We start from the raw sequence: 19,091 nt of genomic DNA on the forward strand, positions 1-19,091 counted from the left end.
TTCAAATCATGGCAACCTGATGGTTAGTTGGGTTGGGAGTCCATATGGCTATGTTTTGTTGAAATTCAAATTATTTTCCATGACTGTTACTGTAGATCAGGGGTGTCAAACTGCCAGCTCGTGGATCGGATGCATCATGCAGAATCCATGCCCACCCCATTGCTGGCAATGGCAAAACAGTCCCGATACATTGCGTGACGTTACATGATGTCCTAGGTTTGACATGTCTGCTGTAGATAAATTGTATAATGCAATGAAACATAGGATGAGAAAATTACATTGCATGGAATAAAAGTTACATTCATTCAGTGCTGGATATCACCAATGTCAACTTCTCTTTTTTTGTATATATTTTATTAATTTTTGTAGGTTTAGAGTTAGGGTTGGGGTTGGGTTTTTTAAAAAATAACATTCTTAATATTTAGCAAACAGCATATTGTCTGGGTTCATGTATTTAAAAAACAATAAGAGTTAATTTCTATATTATCATAATCAATATGTTAGTTAATCACTCAATAGTCTTCTTCTTACTAGTTTATATTCAATGTTACATAGTACATATCATGTTCCTTTCTCCATAACTCGCTTTTCTGGCCATTGTTAAAAATTGTCCCATGTTCTAAAGTACACTGAGTGTCAGAACCCAATATTATTAAGAAGGACTCTTTTCTATTTCTTTTTATTTCATTACTCCAGGTTTTTCCACTCTCCTGAGGAGGAGGGAGGAAAACACTATGGGCTATCTCTTTGTTTCTTTCTGTTGCTACAATGTATCCCTTCCACTGTTTCTGCATATCTACACTTTGAACTGTCTCTCCCTTGATGTTACCTTGGGGGGAGAAAGGAATGTGCCTCCGGCCATCTGACTTATCTCCCGTTTCAGAAGGGATGGTGTGAAGACCCAACAACATCGCTGCGAGCCTGGGAAAGACCTGTGTTATCAGCTCCTTCCCCACAATGGATTTAACACTTGAGGATTGGCCCATTTAAACTGACAGGATGAATTATTGGGGTGGGGTTTGCTTGGGACTCTTTTAACCTATTGATCTGAGTGGGAAACCCTCAGATCCTGCCTATCATGCCTGCTATCATCTTCTCCTAATAAAAGTTCCTTTTGGAAGAAACTGCTTCCACAAGTTCTGCTTTCTTAGGATGAGGTTTTGAAGTGGGCCCTGATACTGAGTCTTCTTTCTCTTTTATCTTTAATGTCAATCTGTCCATTTCTGCACAATCTAAAATTTTCTTATTTAGTTCTTCTTCCGGTGGTAAGTTTTCATTTTTCCAATATTGGGCAAATACAATTCTTGCTGCAGTTAATACAGTTAATATTGCTAAGCACATTGATTTGTGCTTAGATTGTAAGCCGCCCTGAGTCTTCGGAGAAGGGCGGGATATAAATGGGATTGATATAAATAAATAAATAAATAAATAATACATGTAAAATTAAGTATATACAATCTTTATCATAGTTTCCTCCTATTATGCCTAACAGAAACAGTTCTGGCTTGAAATGTATATGTTTTTAGTCATTTTTTCCAACCATATGTGTATTTTTGACCAAAAGCTTAGGGCATGTCCACCAGATATGATAAGTATCTGGTTTTTGTTTACATTTCCAACACTTGTTTTAAACATTTTCGCTAATCTCACTGGTGTTAGATGCCATCTGTAAAACATTTTGTATAAGTTTTCTTTGTAGGCCACCACTTTCATTAATTTAGCATTTCTTTCTCATAATCTTTGCCATTTTTCTAATTCTATATTATGTGCAAAGTTCTTTGCCCATGTTATCATTGCTTCTTTTACTTGTTCCTCTTCCACCTTTAACTTTAACAAATATTTATAGAGTTTCGTAATCAATTTTTCATCTGTTTTTAGCAGTATCTGGTCAAATTCTGTCTGTTCTTTATAAAATTCTGTTGTTTTAGCATCTTTTTCATATCTCGTTTGAATTTGCAAGTATGGCCACCATGATAGATCAATACCTTGTTCTTGTAAATCTTGTCTGTCTTTCAATTTCCCTTCATTGTCCAAAATAACTTTATAGGTCACAACTTTCTTGTAATTGATTAAATTTGGGTAAGCAAATGCTTCCATTTTTGAAAGCCATCCAGATATTTTAATATAGATTTTTGCTTTTATTTTTTCCAATTCTAGAAGAGGTGCATTTCTTATAAAGTGGTTTTGAAAGTATCTATGCATTTTATTCTTCCCATACCACAGAAAGGCATGCCATCCAAGTTGTAGGTCATTCCCCTCTAGGTATAACAGTCTTTTATCTCTAAGCATTATCCACTCCTTTAGCCATGTTAATATAGTTGCTTGGTAGTATAGCATCCAGTCCAGCAGTCCAAATCCTCCACTTTCTTTCGCTTCTTGTAGCATTTTCAGTCTAATTCTAGCTTTTTTTTCCTTGACAGATAAATTTCAGTATTGTTTTATTTAGTCCATCAAAAAAGGTTTTTCCAAGTCTTATAGATATCGTTTGAAATAAAAATTATTTTTGGTAAGATATTCATTTTCACTGTTGCTATTCTCCCCAGCATTGAAAATTGTAATTTTTTTCCACTTTTCCAGTTCTAATTTTACTTGTTTAAACAATCTTACATAGTTGTCTTCTTTTATTGTTGCACATCTTGCTGTTAAATAAATTCCCAGATATTTAACTTTTTTGGCTATTTGAAGGTTTGTTTTTTGCTAGTTGTTTTTTGTTTTTCTGTTAAGTTTTTAGTTAGCACTTTAGTCTTTTCTCTGTTTATTTTCAACCCTGCCACTTTTCCAAATTCTTCTATTTTTTCCATAAGCTTAACACTTGTTTCAAGCGGTTCTTCTAATATGAAAACCAAGTATCTGCAAATACTTGTAGTTTGTATTTTTCATCTTTTATCTCCAGTCCTTTAATTTCTATATCTTGCATGATATTTCTATTCAATACTTCCAGTGTTAATATAAATAATAGTGGAGATAATGGACATCCCTCTCTTGTGCCTTTTTTAATGTCAAAGTTTTGTGTAAAATCTCCATTTACAATTATTTTAGCTGTTTGTTTATGATAAATTATTTTGATTATGTTTCTAAAATTTTCTCCAAAATCCATTTCCTCTAGTTGCTGGAACATAAATTGCCAGTTTACATTGTCAAATGCTTTCTGTGCATCTAGAAATATTAAAGCCATCTGTTTCCCTGGATGAATTTCATAGTACTCTAAAACATCTAGGATCATTAAGTTATTTTTATCTGTCTTTTAGGTAGAAAACCATTTTGGTCTGTATGTATAAATTCAGTCAGAGATTTCTTTAGTCTTTCTGCTATTATTGAAGCAAAAATTTTATAGTCTACATTTAATAATGATATTGGTCTGTAGTTTTTTATTTGCGTCAAGTCAGAATCTTCTTTGGGTATTAAGGTAATGTAGTTTAAGTTCATGAATGTGGTATTTTGGCCTCCAAAAGTTTTTCATTACACAGTTATTTCAATACTGGGCTTAGTATATCTTGTAATGATTTGAGCTCCATAGGTAATCCATCTGGGCCTAGGGTCTTATCATTTTTTTGTCTTTTTATGGCTCTGTTATCTCCATCATTGATATTTTCCAATTTACGGTAATATGTTCTGAATATTCTCTGGAATTTTTGGTAAGTCTGCTTTTTTTGGTACTGGTTTATTTTTTCTTTTGAACTTTCCTCTGCATTGTAAAGAGCCTTGGTGGAGCAGTGGGCTAATGCCTCCTTAAGTAACACCAGCTGCCTGCAATTAGTGCAGGTTCGAGTCCCACCAGGCTCAAGGTTGACTCAGCCTTCCATCCTTCCGAGGTAGGTAAAATGAGGACCCAGATTGTTGGGGGCAATAAGCTGACTTTGTAATAATGCCGCTTGGGGTGTGTGTGAAAGCCCTAATAAGCAGGCATATACATAGAATGAAGGCTACTGCTAAGTTTGTAAAGCCGCCCTGAGTCTTCGGAGAAGGGCGGGATATAAATGGAATTAAAATAAATAAATAAAAATAAAAAATAAAATAAATAAATAAAAAAAAATAAAATAAAATCTCATAAAAGTCTTTAATAATTTTTTAATTGTGTCATTTTGAAACTGTAATTCACCTTTTGGGTCTTGCAACTTGTTTATAAGTTTTTTCTCTTTTTTCTTTTTTCAGTCTATGTGCTACATCTCCCCGGTTTATTGGCATTTTCAAAAAAGTTCTGTGTAGCCCTTTTAATCTGTTGAGCCATTATTTCTACCTCTATTAAGTTTAGTTTATGTTTTATTATCTCCATTTACTTTTTGAGCATTTTTTGTGGGTCTATTTGTAGTTCTAATTCTAATTTTCTAAATTCTTCCTTCAACTTTAATTGTTGTTGTTTTCTTTCTTTATTCTTTTTAGCAGCATAGGTTAGCCAGCCCTCTAAAATATGCTTTAGCTGTGTCCCACACATTTTGAAGCAACGTCTCTTCTTTCTTATTTACTTTAAAAAGAAGTCCATTTTCTTTGTCAGTAGTTGTATAAATTCTTTTTCTTTCAATATAGATTAGTTCAAGTTAAGTAATTTGTTGTGCAGAGGTCTCCTTGTGCTACCAAAGAGTTGCACAGACAAGGAAGGGTACTGAGAGCAGCAAGAGTCACACAGTAAACACAAGAGTACACTGAGTTGTAAAAGCAAAAAGTAGTTTACTTTGAGGTGGTTTAAAAACAAAAATGCAGAGTCAAAAATAAACAGTCCAAGTAGCAATCCAAAATACAAAGTCTTATTACCGGTCCAGAGGTCAATACACAGTTCAGGTAACAGAGCAAAAACAGTAATAGTAGAGAGCAGTGAATTCAGAGAGAGAGAGAAGCTACGTTCCTAGCTTCCTCTAATGGCCATGAGAACACTTACACACCCATTGGCCAATTAACATCTTAAAGACATAAAATCTTGGTTAATATATTTTCAACCCAACATTGTAGGCTAACACCACATGCCTAACACAAGTACCATCTTAAATTTTTCTTGGTTCCTCTCCAAGTCATCTTTATTAGATTGTGATCTGCCCATCTCTATTTCTTGTATCATTGTGCTAAGTTCCGAGGATGTCCATATCATATCAGTTTTAGACCATGATTTATGTCTATTTGAATAAAATGTATATTGCAGGTGTTTTTTTGGTTTTTTCTCTCCATATGTCTTGAATACAGAGTTCTTCTGCCATTTTTAAAAATGCTTTAGGTAATATATTTCTTCCTTTCTTCCCTTGTTTTGTGCTTTTATAGTCCAAAGTTCCATCAATTATTGCGTTGAAGTCTCCCATCGTACAAAAATTTCAATAGTCCAATTCTAATATTTTTATATAGTTTTTTGGTAAACTTGTTCTTGTTGATCATTTGGTGCATATATTACTACCATCAGTATATGTTTTTGGTCCATTATTGTTTCCACCATGGGAGGAAGGGGAGGAAGAAACCAAAAGGATTGCTAGATTAAACACGGAGCGGTCATACAGCTTTCTCCCTACCCATGCTAGTCCATCCCACATTGAACAGAGGTTTCTATGACTCAGGAACCACTTGTACTTCTCTAAAGCTTGCTTGAATGTCACCATAGCGATGTTGTTTAGCAGCAAGGTGGGTTTTGCCTGTGTTCTGGCAGCTAATTGTCATGCAGAGAATAGGAGTTTGATGACCTCTGCTTTTTTGCTGTTGTATTGTAGCATCCTTGATAAATAGTCAGCTAAGAAGTTTTTTCCTCCCAGTAAATAGTGGAGAGTAAAGTATTGGGCCCATTGTGCTTGTCTGGGAGATAGTTTCCTAGGGGTTTTGAGAGCCTCCATGTTTTTGTGATCAGTCCATACTTGGAAAGGGATCTTGGTCCTTTCCGGAAGTGCCTCCAGGTGAGAGGAGTCCAAGGCACAGCATAAACTTCATTCTCTCAGACTGCCCAGCATTGTTTGGTCTCGGATAGCTTTTTGGAAGTGTAAGCACAGGGTTGTAATTGGCCCTTTTCATTCTCTTGGAGCAGTACCACACCCACTGCTACATCACTGGCATCAGCTTGGATTATGAATGGTTTCTCTGGCTTTTGGTATTTTAGCACTGGGTCTGCTGAGAAGAGCTTCTTTAGCTTTTCAAATGCAGCTTGGCATTCCATAGTCCATTTCAGAGGCTGGCTGGGCTTTGGTTTATCTACTCCCTTAGTCTTTAATAGGTTTGTGATAGGGAATGTGATCTGTGCGAAGGAGGGGATGAATTGCAGATAGAAATTTGCAAAGCTCAAGAAACTCTGTAATTGTTTTCTGGTGCAGAGGACTGCCCATTCCAAGACAGGCCATACTTTTTCCAGATCCATCTCCACCCTTTTGTGTGAGATCCGGTAGTCTAGGTAGACAATTTTTTTCCTTGTGGAACTCACACTTGGACATTTTTGCACATAGCTTAGCCACCCAAAGTTTCTTCAGAACCACCCTGACTAATTCCACATGCTCAGCTTTCGATGCAAATTAATATATCGTTCAGGTATACCAAAACTCCCTTATACAGGTGCTCATGTAGCACTTTGTTGATCAGTTGCATGAACACAACAGGGGGCACTTGTAATCCAAATGGGAGCACCTTAAATTGGAAGCAACCCAGGAGCCAGTTGAAAGTGGTCTTCCATTCATCCCCTTTCCTGATTCTGACCGGTAGTACGCTTCCCACAGTTCTAACTTGGAAAATATCACTCCCTCTGAGAAGTGGGCCAACATGTCTTTCATGAGACAAGTGGTATACATTTTCCATGTACACTGTGTTTAAGCCCCTGTAATCAACGCAAGACAAAGAGACCCATCTTTTTTCTCTCAAAATAGCATGGGTGCTGCCACCCAGGGTCTGGCTGGCTGGATGAAGCCGCAGGCCAGATTTTTGTCTATGAACCAGCGCAGTTCATCTAGTTCCCTCGGAGGTCATCGAATACAGCCTTGGCTTTGGTAGTTTAGCCCCTAGGATGATTTCAATGGCACTGTGGGCTGGTGGGAGAGAAACTTGTCTGAGTTCCTCTTGCTGAAGACGTTGGCCAGGTCCTGGTATCGCCTGTGAGGTCTCACCACTCATTGTGGCCAATACTTCTTGTGCTGGTTCCTTCTTTGGGCAGTTGTGCCTATTTGGCAAGGGTTTTTTCCCCTTTAGGGAATTTTAATTTCCCTCTTTCCAATCCACTAGTGGGTTCCACTTCTTCAGCCATGTCAAGCCCAGAACAAGAGGCTATTCCATGCCTGGTGCCACTATGAAGGTCTCTGGGTGGCCTTCCATAACTATTCCCAGGGGTTCTGTGGCAAAACTGGCTGGGATGCCCCCTGCGTCAGACCCATCAAGTTGCCAGAATGCAATTGGGTTCTTTAACTTTCTCAATCAGACACACACACACACCCATTTCACTACTAAGGTTGGACTGATCAGGCACCTGGTGCAACCCAAATCTCAGAGGGCAATTAGAGCCACTTTTTTCCTGATTTTTTTTTCCCTGATTGCCCATAGAACTGTTAAAACTGCATTTTTCCTGACGTGATCGGCCCATTTACCAAGGGGTCATCTTTGTAATCACTTTTGGGCATCCCTAGTTTGTCCTCTGGTGGGGTCGGCATTCCCCCTTCTGATTTTGGAGTTGGGTGGAACTCCACGACCACCACACTCTTTAGGGCTGCGTCCTTTGGGCATTGAGCTGGTTTCATTGGCTTCCCTCCAGACAGTCAGTCTCCCTTCTTTGCTGGGGGTTTTGTGTGGCATTCCAGAGCATGATGGTCTTCCTTGCTACATTTAAAGCAAGCGGTGGAATGCGGTTCTGTTGTTGTGGGTTTGACTGTCTGTCCTTTCTTCTCTGGCGAAGTCTGCTTCCAAACCCTGCCTGACTGGTATTGGTTGTGATTCTGGTTGATCTCCACTTCTTCAGCCAGGATGCACCAATCATGAAGGCAGGCTGGGGCTCCACAGGCGATACAGGCATTATATAAGTCATTGTTGAACCTGTCTTTAAAGGAGCTCACCAAGATGTCCTCTGGTCAGTTGAGGCAGCATGCCAGGTCTCACAACTCCTCCATGTATTCAGGTACAGGGCGACATCCCTGCCTCATTGTCTTTATGTGATCTTGTGCCTTGCGATTGGCCAGATGGTCTTCAAAACACTGCCTCAGGGCAATCATGAAGCAGTCAAAGTTTCAGAGCTCCAGGGCATCAGAGTTGTGCAGGGTCATCATTCACCGGGCTGCAGCACCTTCTAGGGCCAGAGTGACAACCCTGATTCTAGCTTCCTTGCTAGGAAGGGTTCTTCCATGTAGGTGAGGACATGAATGAGGAAAAATCCCAACTGTTGGGGGTCTCCATCAAATTTCACCCCAAGGAGGGCCAATTTCAGTTCAGGTTGCAGGGGTCTTTCCCTGGCTGCTTGTGGGACATTCACTCCCCCCTCATGGGGCTGGCTTGCTGAGAGGCAGTGGGAGTGGTTGCCACCGTCCCTGTAGAACCAGCTGTCCCCACTGCAATTTTGGTAGTTGCTGACTTGTTCTTGCTTTGTGCCACCTCGAATCATTCCTCTCTCCTCTCTCTGTGCCACTTGGATTTTGCCTTCAAATCCTGAAAGGCTTCCAACATGAAGTGTGTTGCTCATTTCAGGATCTGGTCAGTTGGGTCCTGTTCTCCCTTGGCTTCCTTGTCATTGTAGAGTATTACCATGTCACATCTCCAGCTCTGTTTTCGGCTGCCCCGGGTGAAGTTTACTCACTTGGCCCTTCCGTCCCAAGCTTCCCTTTTTCCCACACCAACCAACCACCTCAGCCTCATGGATTCCTCCATGGCAGCCATTGCCTCCATCCATCTGGAGGGGCTCTCTTCAGGATGTGTCTTGGAGGCGGACTCTTCTCTGCACTCAGTTTCAACTTGCTCGCTGTCATGGAACGACATGGTGTGCATGGTCCCCACAGTAAGGCTGATGCCTCTCTGGACTGATCACTTTGCAGATGTTGCCTAATGTAAGGTCCTGCCTCAGCTAGCAATCTCAGGAAAGCAGAATTCCTGAAGCTAGCATCGTTTCAAAAGGAACTTTTATTGGGACATAGTGATAGCAGAATACAAGGCAAGATCTGAAGAAAGCCCATGCTAAACATTACAGTAAAACTCTCATTTCAAACCCCTCCCCAGTGCCCAATGGTTCAGTATGATTTCGGCCAATTCATAGGTGTGAAGTTGTTATGGGAACCAAAGTGATAAAACTGCAGTGTCGTGGTTCCGATTAATGAGACAGTTCAAACAAAATTCAGGCATTTTTTATCTAAAAAGTCTTAATAATGAAACACAGCATCGGCACTCATGGATGGATGCCAGAATCTGAAATCTCCTCCCCTAAGCCCATCATATCATACACAATTCCCACCCTTATTTACACATCATAAATCACGTTATTCAATTAGTTTTACATATGAAGTTTCACTTCCCTTTTTGTGCCGGCTATTTCTTATCATCTTAAAATAGCCTCCCTTCTGTGAGTCAGTGAAGCAGTTTAAACAAAAGGCTGCCTCTTATATTGTCAGTGCAAAAACATGCCAATGTTTGCAGCACTGACACACAGTTCTCAGGCATTTCTTGTTCCTCCCGGTCTCTTCCCAGCATAGCAGATGTAAGACAGATGACCCAGTCACATTCCTCTTCCCTTTCAAACCAAGAGGGATGCATCAAAAGTAGGAAGGACAAAGCAGAGGAAATACAATCCACAGATCATCTCCCCTCCCAAAAGAGTGAAACCTCCCCCTTCCCAACAGAATGGCAGTACTCAAAAACAAAATGAAAGGAATAAATAGTTTGAGGGTCTGACACATCCCCTCACCATAAAAGGCCTCTTAAATGACCATGAGATATCAAACTTGAAAGCAATCTACCAGCCCCGACAGCAGCTTGGCATAGAAACTCTGCCCCCTGGTTCATAGACAGCAGACAAGTGTTGACATATAGAGATGAATTAGCCTGGAAAGGCTCCAAGTTATACCTTCCTAGCATTCTCAGGGTTCAAGCCTTGCAACAAAGCCACAATGCCAAGCAAGCCAGTCACTTTGGGTTTTTAAAGACTTTACACTTGGTAAGGTGGCAGTTCTGGTGGCCAGGAATGAAAAAGGACATTAAAAGATCTGTGCAATCTGTGCAGCTATGAAAAAAGACCTAGGAAGCCCCCTGGGCTGTTACAACAAGTAACAACCCATTCCAGCCATGGGAGGAAATTGCAATGGATTTCATCATAGAGCTCCCAGAAAATAGTAGAAATACAGTAATTTGTTATACTGTTTGTTGTGATTCAGGGTCAGCCTGTGGGTTCGGCAGTTGGGTCGGATGACTCAGATGAGGAGGAGGAGGGGGGTGTTGAAGAACTTGCTGATGATGGCTTTGAGGCTCCGCAGAGCCCCCAGCCAGGCCCCTCCTACCTGGTGGAGACCCAGACCCAGCTGTGTGAGCCTGACAGTGTGGATGAAGATGACCCACAGCTGGCCCTGTTCAAGGACGCCCGACGCAGGAGGCAGTCAAGTAGGAGCAAGCAGAGGAAGGCTGTGGGACTTCTCGGAAGGAGGCAAAGAGAGGCCACGCCCTGAACTCTTTATAAAGGGAATGTTTGGGGGAGGGCTGGTTTGCTGAAAGCAACCGCTCCGATAGAGTTTCAAAGCTCCGGTATCTTGTTTCATGTTTTGTTTGTTTTTGTAATAAATTTGGCAGACGTATTCCAGCCTTTTGCCGTCTGTAAAGGGGTTGCTTTTTCTGCAAGGCCGGTAGCAGGCTGGTACAGAACAGTTTGCTTTCAGCCTCCCACCCCTTACTAATATTATGGAGCAGCTACGTGCGGAGAATGCCCAGCTCACCCAGCAACTCACTTTGCTGGCAGCTCAGGTGGCTCAACTGCAAGCTCACGTTCATGCTGCACCCCCACCATCGCCCCCACCCAGGAGAAAATGCCAAGTTGCAATGCCGGATAAATTTACAGGCACTCCAGAACTGTTTCCTGCTTTCCTGGGACAATGCCAGCTCTTTATCAGCGTGAGAGCAGCTGATTTCCCCACTGACCAGGATAAGGTGGGGTTTGTGTTAAGCCTTCTTTCGGGTGATGCAGCTCGTTGGGGCACGCCTCTGCTGGCTCAACCTAGCCCATTGTTGGACAACTTTGTGGGGTTTTGTGATCATATGCGTCTGATGTATGAGGACCCTATTAAGACGCAGACTGCTACTCGACGTCTGAAAGCTCTGAGGCAGGGTCAACGCCCCCTACAGGGCTATATCAGCGATTTCCGGCTGCTTAGCCAGGATTCCGCCTGGAATGAGGCTGCGCTCGTGGATGCCTTCCAGGATGGATTGTCGGAGGAGATGTTGGATGAGCTGGCCCGTGTGGATATTCCCTCAGACCTGAATGGGCTGATCCATCTCTGCCTGCGGATCGATGCTCGGTTGCAGCAGCGAAGGAGTCGCCGTGCCACCCCACAGACCCCTGCCGCCCCTGTTGTGCGAGAGCCCCCAGTTCAAAGGAAGGAGCCAATGGAGCTGGGTGCCGCCAGGTCTCGTCTATCGGTGACTGAAATGAACAGACGACGATCGGGGGGGTTGTGTTTTTACTGTGGGGACCCTGGACATTTGGCTGCTTTTTGCCCAAAGAAGCGACAGCGGGCATCAGTGATCGAGTCTGCCCCGAGAAAGTCCCCTACTTTTCTGTCGGGAAACGCCCCGAGCCCGATCTAGACGGTGTGATAGATCGGGCGTCCCACAACAACAACACTGAGCGACGTCTTTCCGATGCTGCCTGTGGACCTCCACGGCATCTGATATTGGAGGCACGTCTGATCCTTCCTGGCAAGCCAGAGGGGATTCCAGTCCATGCCTTAATTGACTCTGGGGCCACCACAAATTTTATGGACTCAGCATTTGTGGCCAAATGGGCTGTTCCCCAGTGCCCGGTGGATCCGCCCATGTTAGTGGAGACTATCGATGGTCGAGTGCTCCTGTCTGGGCCTATTACGGCCGCCACGCAACCATTATGTATGGCCATCAGTTCCCATGTGGAGGCCATCCAGTTCTATATCACCTCAGACCTGCATTTCCCCGTGGTCTTGGGATTGGCGTGGCTCCGGGCGCATGACCCACAGATCTATTGGTCACAGAACCTGGTCACCTTCCCAAGCTTGCAGTGCGTGGACCACTCCCGCCATATTTGTGCCGGCCAGGTGGAGGGTTTCCCAGGGGTTTCCTTGCCTCCCGAACTGTCCGACTTTGCTGATGTGTTCAGCGAGACAGAGGCGGATCAATTACCCCCGCACAGGCCCTATGACTGCCCCATTGATTTAGTCCCTGATGCGCCTCTCCCAGTGGGGCGTTTGTACTCCATGTCGGACCCCGAGTTGGCTGCATTGCGGGACTTTCTGGAGAAGAATTTGGCTCGCGGTTTCATCCGGCCCTCGTCCTCGCCAGTGTCTGCACCCGTGCTCTTCGTCAAAAAGAAGTCGGGCGAATTACGGCTTTGCTGCGATTACAGAAAACTCAATGCCATCACGGTGTGCAACCATTACCCGCTGCCCCTCATCCCCGAACTCTTGGACCGACTCCGGGAGGCTAAGATCTTCACAAAACTGGACCTGCGTGGAGCTTACAACCTCGTCAGGGTTCGGCTGGGTGATGAGTGGAAGACGGCGTTTGGTACTCGCTATGGACATTTTGAGTACACGGTGATGCCGTTTGGCCTGACCAACGCCCCCGCTGTGTTTCAGCATTTCATGAATGACATTTTCCGGGATTTGTTGGATCAGTTCGTCGTGATCTACTTGGACGACATCCTGATCTACTCCCCGTCGCGTGAGGTGCACCATCAGCATCTCCATCAGGTCCTGCAGCGACTCCGAGAACATCGGCTGTTTGCCAAGTTGGAGAAGTGCCAGTTCTACCGGGTGACCATCGATTTCCTGGGTCACCGCATTTCTCCTGAGGGCATCGCCATGGAGCTGAGTAAGGTTGAGTCTTTGCAGAGTTGACAACCCCCACGTCGCGTGAAGGATGTTCAGCGACTTCTTGGATTTGCCAACTATTACCGAACTTTCATCCCTGGGTTTGCTGCCTTGACAGCCCCCCTCACCCGGCTCCTGCAGAAGAAGACTCGGTTCCAGTGGAACGCACCAGAACAACAGGCTTTCCAGACTTTGAAGGAAGCCTTCATGAAGGAGCCCATCTTGAAGCATCCTGACCCGCAACGGCCGTTTGTCGTGGAGGCGGACGCCTCTGACATTGCCATTGGGGCGGTGTTACTCCAGGCAACGACGCCCAGCGGTACCCTCTTCCATTGCGCATATCATTCACGAAAACTGAACCCTTCGGAGCGCAATTATACAATCTGGGAGAAGGAGCTGCTGGCCATCAAAGCGGCGTTCGAGGCCTGGAGGCATCATCTGGAGGGAGCGCGGCATCAAATCGAGGTCCGGACGGACCATAAGAATCTGGAAAGCCTGCAGACCGCTCGGAATTTGAACCAACGCCAGATCCGGTGGTCTCTTTTCTTTGCAAGGTTTGACTTCCGGGTTCGGTACATACCTAGCGGGCACAATCAAAGAGCGGATGCTCTGTCCAGGAAGCCCGAATATTCCCGAGTGGAAGACAAGCTTCTGCCCAGGACAGTGATCCCCGTCGAGTCTTTTGCTGCGGTACGGGAGCCGGTTGATATACGGGCTCGGATCCGGGAGGCACAGCAGCAGGAGGTGTGGGTGGCTCAGCGGAAGGAGGAGGTGGGGCCAGATTCTCCTTGGACGGTCACGGATGGACTCTTGTATTATCGTGACCGGCTCTATGTTCCGGGAGGGCCACTCAGGGGACTCGTCCTCAGCCAGTGTCACGATAACCCGGCAGCGGGGCATTTTGGCCTGTTCAAGACCCTGAACCTGGTCTCCCGTACCTTCTGGTGGCCCCGAGTCCGACACGACGTCCAGTCCTATGTCACCTCCTGCATCCCATGCAGGCAGGCCAAGTCAGCGACAGGGGCCCCGCCTGGATTACTGCAGCCCTTGCCAACACCCAAAAGACCCTGGGGGGCTGTGTCCATGGACTTTCTGACGGATTTACCCCCATCCTCTGGTTTTACGACAGTGTATGTGGTGGTGGACATGCTGACCAAGATGGCGCACTTCATCCCCTGTCGCGGCTTACCGTCAGCCCGCGCCACTAGTCGTATGTTCATTCAGCAGGTGTTTCGGCTGCACGGCCTCTCTGATAGAGTCGTCTCTGATAGGGGGGCCCAGTTTACAGCCCGCTTCTGGCAGGAGTTGATGCATGCGTTGGATATCAAGATTTGTCTCTCGTCCGCGCATCATCCTCAAACTGACGGGGGAACCGAGAAGGTGATCGGTATCCTGGAACAATATCTGCGCTGCTACGTCAATCTGCAGCAAAACAATTGGGTGGACTATCTGGCCATAGCTGAGTTTGCATTTAACAATTCGCAGCACACCTCCACACAGATGACACCGTTCTTGGCCAATGTGGGTTATCACCCCCGGTTTTTCCCCCTTTCTCCCATGGACTCACCGGAGCCGGCAGCGAACGACTTCATGGCAGAGTTACAGGCGATCCATCGATTGGTGCGACGTCAGTTAGAGAAGGCCAAGGGCGATTACAAAAGGTTTGCTGATCGGTCAAGACGGGATACGCCTCCACTATCGGTGGGGGATCGGGTCTGGTTGTCCACCAGGAACCTACCGTCAACACGGCTGGTGAGAAAGTTAGATCACCGATATTTAGGACCGTTCCCAGTCGAGGCTGTCATCAATCCGGTCGCCTATCGCTTAACTCTGCCACGTTCCCTGCGCGTGCACCCAGTCTTTCATTGGTCTCTGTTGGTCCCCGAGCAACCGGCTTGTCCACTCCGCCGAGCGGAACCTCCCCCATCAGGACCTCGTGATGGAGGCAGCACCCCCGAGTATGAGGTCGCCAGCATCAGGGATTCCCGTTGGCTGAAAGGTCGTTTCCAGTACCTGATTGAATGGAAAGGTTACGGACCAGAGGACTTCACCTGGGAAGACGTGACCGCCGTTCATGCCCCTGCGTTGGTGACTGCTTTTCATGAACAATTCCCATCCCGACCGCATACGGATCGGCAGCCCCGGGGGAAGGGCCCTGCGGTGCGGGATAGTGTTGTGATTCAGGGTCAGCCTGTGGGTTCGGCAGTTGGGTCGGATGACTCAGATGAGGGGGAGGAGGGGGGTGTTGAAGAACTTGCTGATGATGGCTTTGAGGCTCCGCAGAGCCCCCAGCCAGGCCCCTCCTACCTGGTGGAGACCCAGACCCAGCTGTGTGAGCCTGACAGTGTGGATGAAGATGACCCACAGCTGGCCCTGTTCAAGGACGCCCGACGCAGGAGGCAGTCAAGTAGGAGCAAGCAGAGGAAGGCTGTGGGACTTCTCGGAAGGAGGCAAAGAGAGGCCACGCCCTGAACTCTTTATAAAGGGAATGTTTGGGGGAGGGCTGGTTTGCTGAAAGCAACCGCTCCGATAGAGTTTCAAAGCTCTGGTATCTTGTTTCATGTTTTGTTTGTTTTTGTAATAAATTTGGCAGACGTATTCCAGCCTTTTGCCGTCTGTAAAGGGATTGCCTTTTCTGCAAGGCCGGTAGCAGGCTGGTACAGAACACTGTTATTGACCTTTTCTCAAAGCAGGCTCACTTTATAGCTTAGGTCCTGATCTCCCTTCTACCCAGAAATTGGCAAACCTATTTTTAAAACATATCTACCAACTCCATGGGGCACCAAGAAGAGGCAGTCCCCACCCCACAAACTATTTCATGTAGGAGAGAAAGTCTATCTCTCATCCAAATACCTAAAGTTAAAACTACCATGTAAAAAACTGGGATCTAAATTTATTGGTCCTGTCCCATCGTAAAAATGATAAACCCCGTCACAGTGTAGTTAAAACTCCCATGACTTTTGAGAGAAATGCATCCAGTTTTTCATTGCAGTTTGTTGAAACCAGTTACATAATTGACCCTGAGACCAGAACCCCAAGTAGCTCCAGGTCCTATTATGGTGGTGGGTGACACTCGTTATGAAATAAAATGGATTCTTGATTCTAGACTGTATAAAGGGAAATTGCAATACCTAGTTCAATGGAAAGGTTATCCTTTGTCAGAAGCTACCTGGGTAAAGAGCAGATATGTAAAGGCTGATAGATTAACACAGAAATTTCATCATAAACACCCCCAAAAACTAGGGAAACTCCAAGCGATAGAGTAGAAAATTAGTAAAACACTAATGTGTATCTATGCTTGTTATTTTTCAGGAACTTCTTTCTCTTTAGGGGAGTCCAACTGTCAACTTCTGAAATGAACCTGGCTGAAGCCATCTTTGTCGTTCTCAGTTGCCACATAGTTGGGAGGAGGGGGGGAAAGAAACTGAAAGGATTGCTAGACTAAACACGGAGCAGTCCTGTGGGAACCAAGGTCATTCCTACAGGTGCTGGAAAGTGGAGAGAAGAAGTGTCACAGCGCTTGCCAATTGCCCTCATTGGGTAACGTGATCAATAGTATAGTAGGGGGAGGGAAGTGTTATATTAAATTCCATTGGGGGGGGAGTTTAGAGTTGGTTTCACTTTTGACCATGCCGATATTAAGTATCCAATAAACATGTACTTTGAGGAAACTTTAAGCCACGAATTCTAATTTGTTTAGGTCCATTAGTCAGAACTTTGACAACCCATATATTATAGTTACTTGTATCAATATTATCTGAGAAACTATATTGTTTTCAAGAATTTAAGCATTCATTCAAGCTTAATAGTGTCAAGTTTCCGAGGTATGGGCTTTTCAAGTGACTCTGAGGCATTGTTTACCTTAAAAGTCCTTTATTAGCTTAATACACGGGCAAATGCTTGCTCGAAGGAAGCTGGAATCTGAAATCTCTGCCCCTTGCACAATATATTAAAACACAATTCTCCACCTTTCTAATTTTGTCATTAATCATATTCTCCAATTAATTTAAAGAATCAGTTTCCCTTCCATTAGAAGAACCGCCAATATCTTATCTTCTTTAGAGAGACAAATGGCTTTGAAAGTGCATTCCTACTCTTCCCTCCCCCCAATTTTAAACTAAGGCAATACACTAGTCTTAAAGCAATACACAAGTTTAACATATGAAATAGCTACTTCTTCATCTCTTGTCAAGCAATAACATTCAATGTTAGCAGCATTGACATCCCCCCCTTAGAAAAAGAACAGATCCTGTAATGTAAACAACACACAAGTTAGGAATTGGCTTTTTGTTTGTTGAGGTGTTTCTCATAAAACCTTTTGATAAGTCTGTCAGCTTTCACATCAGTAGATTTCACCCAAGTGGCTTCAGACAATGAGTATCCCTTCCACTGTACTAGGTATTGCAATTTTCCCTTAAAGATTCTAGAGTCAAGAATACGTTTCACTTCATAATGGGTTTGACCTGCTACCATGAGGGGTCCAGGTGTTTTCTTAGGGGGAAGTCTTAAAGTGGAGGTTCGAAAAGGTTTCAGCAAGCTACAATGGAACACCGGGCAAATTTCCCCCAAAACTCTGGGTAGTTTCAATTTTACTGTGACCAGGTTGATGATTTTCACAATGGGGAAAGGCCCCAAGAATTTCGGTCCCAATTTCTTATTAGGTAGTTTAATGCATAAGTATTTAGTCAACAAATAAACCTTTTCCCCAACTTGGAATGTTCTTTGGGGAGCTCTCTTTTTTTCAGCTTGCTTTTTGTAGCTCTCAAAAGTCTTTTTTAAGGCCACCTTTGTATTTTTCCAAACTTCTTCCCAACCCCTCACCCAATGATCAAGAGTCTGGGAAGCAGAGGGTAACTGAGGGTATTCCGGTATGGGGTTGAATTCTTTCCCTGTGGCTACACGGAAAGGAGTGTAGCCAGTGCTACTATGTACTGAATTATTGTAAGCCACCTCTGCGAAAGGGAGGAGGTCGGTCCAGTTCTTTTGTTGGTAAGAGACATAGCATCTAAGGCATTGTTCCACCATTTTGTTGGCAGACTCTGCGGCTCCGTTAGTAGCCGGGTGAAAAGCAGTTGATAAGCCTTGAGATGATCCAATTAATTTAAGAAAGTTTCTCCAAAAATTTCACTGTGAACTGCACCCCTCTGTCTGAAATTATTCGCTTAGGGGCACCATGTAGTTGATAGATATGTTTTAGGAACAACCTAGTCAGGCGTTGAGCCGATGGAAGTCCTTTGCAGGCGATAAAGTGAGCCTGTTTCAAGCCTTTTCAAGTGACTCTGAGGCATTGTTTACCTTAAAAGTCCTTTATTAGCCTAATACACCGGCAAATGCTTGCTCGAAGGAAGCTGGAATCTGAAATCTCCGCCCCTTGCACAATATATTAAAACACAATTCTCCACCTTTCTAATTTTGTCATTAATCATATTCTCCAATTAATTTAAAGAATCAGTTTCTCTTCCGTTAGAAGAACTGCCAAAATCTTATCTTCTTTAGAGAGACAAATGGCCTTGAAAGTGCATTCCTACTCTTCCCTCCCCCAATTTTAAACTAAAGCAATACACTAGTCTTAAAGCAATACACAAGTTTAACATATGAAATAGCTACTTCTTCATCTCTTGTCAGGCAATAACATTCGATGTTAGCAGCGTTGACAAATAGTATTTTAAAAACATGGGTGTGAAACAATGCAACTTTGTTAGTTTTATCTTGTTTTTAATGTTTTTAGATTTATTCAGTGTAAAAGGTTGATCTATTCTTTAGGTGAATGCGTCTCAACAAGAATCCAAGTTGATGGAAGAATGTGACCTTCTTATCGAAATAATCCAGCAAAGACGTCAGATAATTGGAACCAAAATCAAGGAGGGAAAAGTAAGAATTTTATCTTTCAGATTCTGAAATACATTAACTTTCTTACTAAATGGTTAATGCTCCACAAAATTTCTAATTTCTTATTTAAGTATTCTATAAAATGCACATCTTGAAATCCCCTTGACAGCTGCTTAATTTATTTGCCTGTTGTCTAAACTTATTAAATAAACATTTCAGTCTTCATTTAAAGTCTATTGAATGCCTGTTGAAAGATACTATCTTATGTTATTTTATCTTTCTATTATACCATGTTTT

General features: G+C 43.9%; 1 protein-coding gene across 1 annotated transcript in view; it reads left to right on the top strand.

Moving 5' to 3' along the window:
* Positions 1-19,091, top strand: part of MID1 (midline 1) — a 269,028-nt gene that overhangs the window by 142,896 nt on the left and 107,041 nt on the right. The window contains exon 4 of the mRNA XM_081327462.1: positions 18,729-18,836. Within this exon, the coding sequence (XP_081183588.1) occupies positions 18,729-18,836 (108 nt within the window). The remainder of the gene's footprint in view (positions 1-18,728; positions 18,837-19,091) is intronic.

This window comes from Vipera berus (genome assembly GCF_964194415.1).
Source record: "Vipera berus genome assembly, chromosome: 4".
NCBI classification, from domain to species: domain Eukaryota; kingdom Metazoa; phylum Chordata; class Lepidosauria; order Squamata; family Viperidae; genus Vipera; species Vipera berus.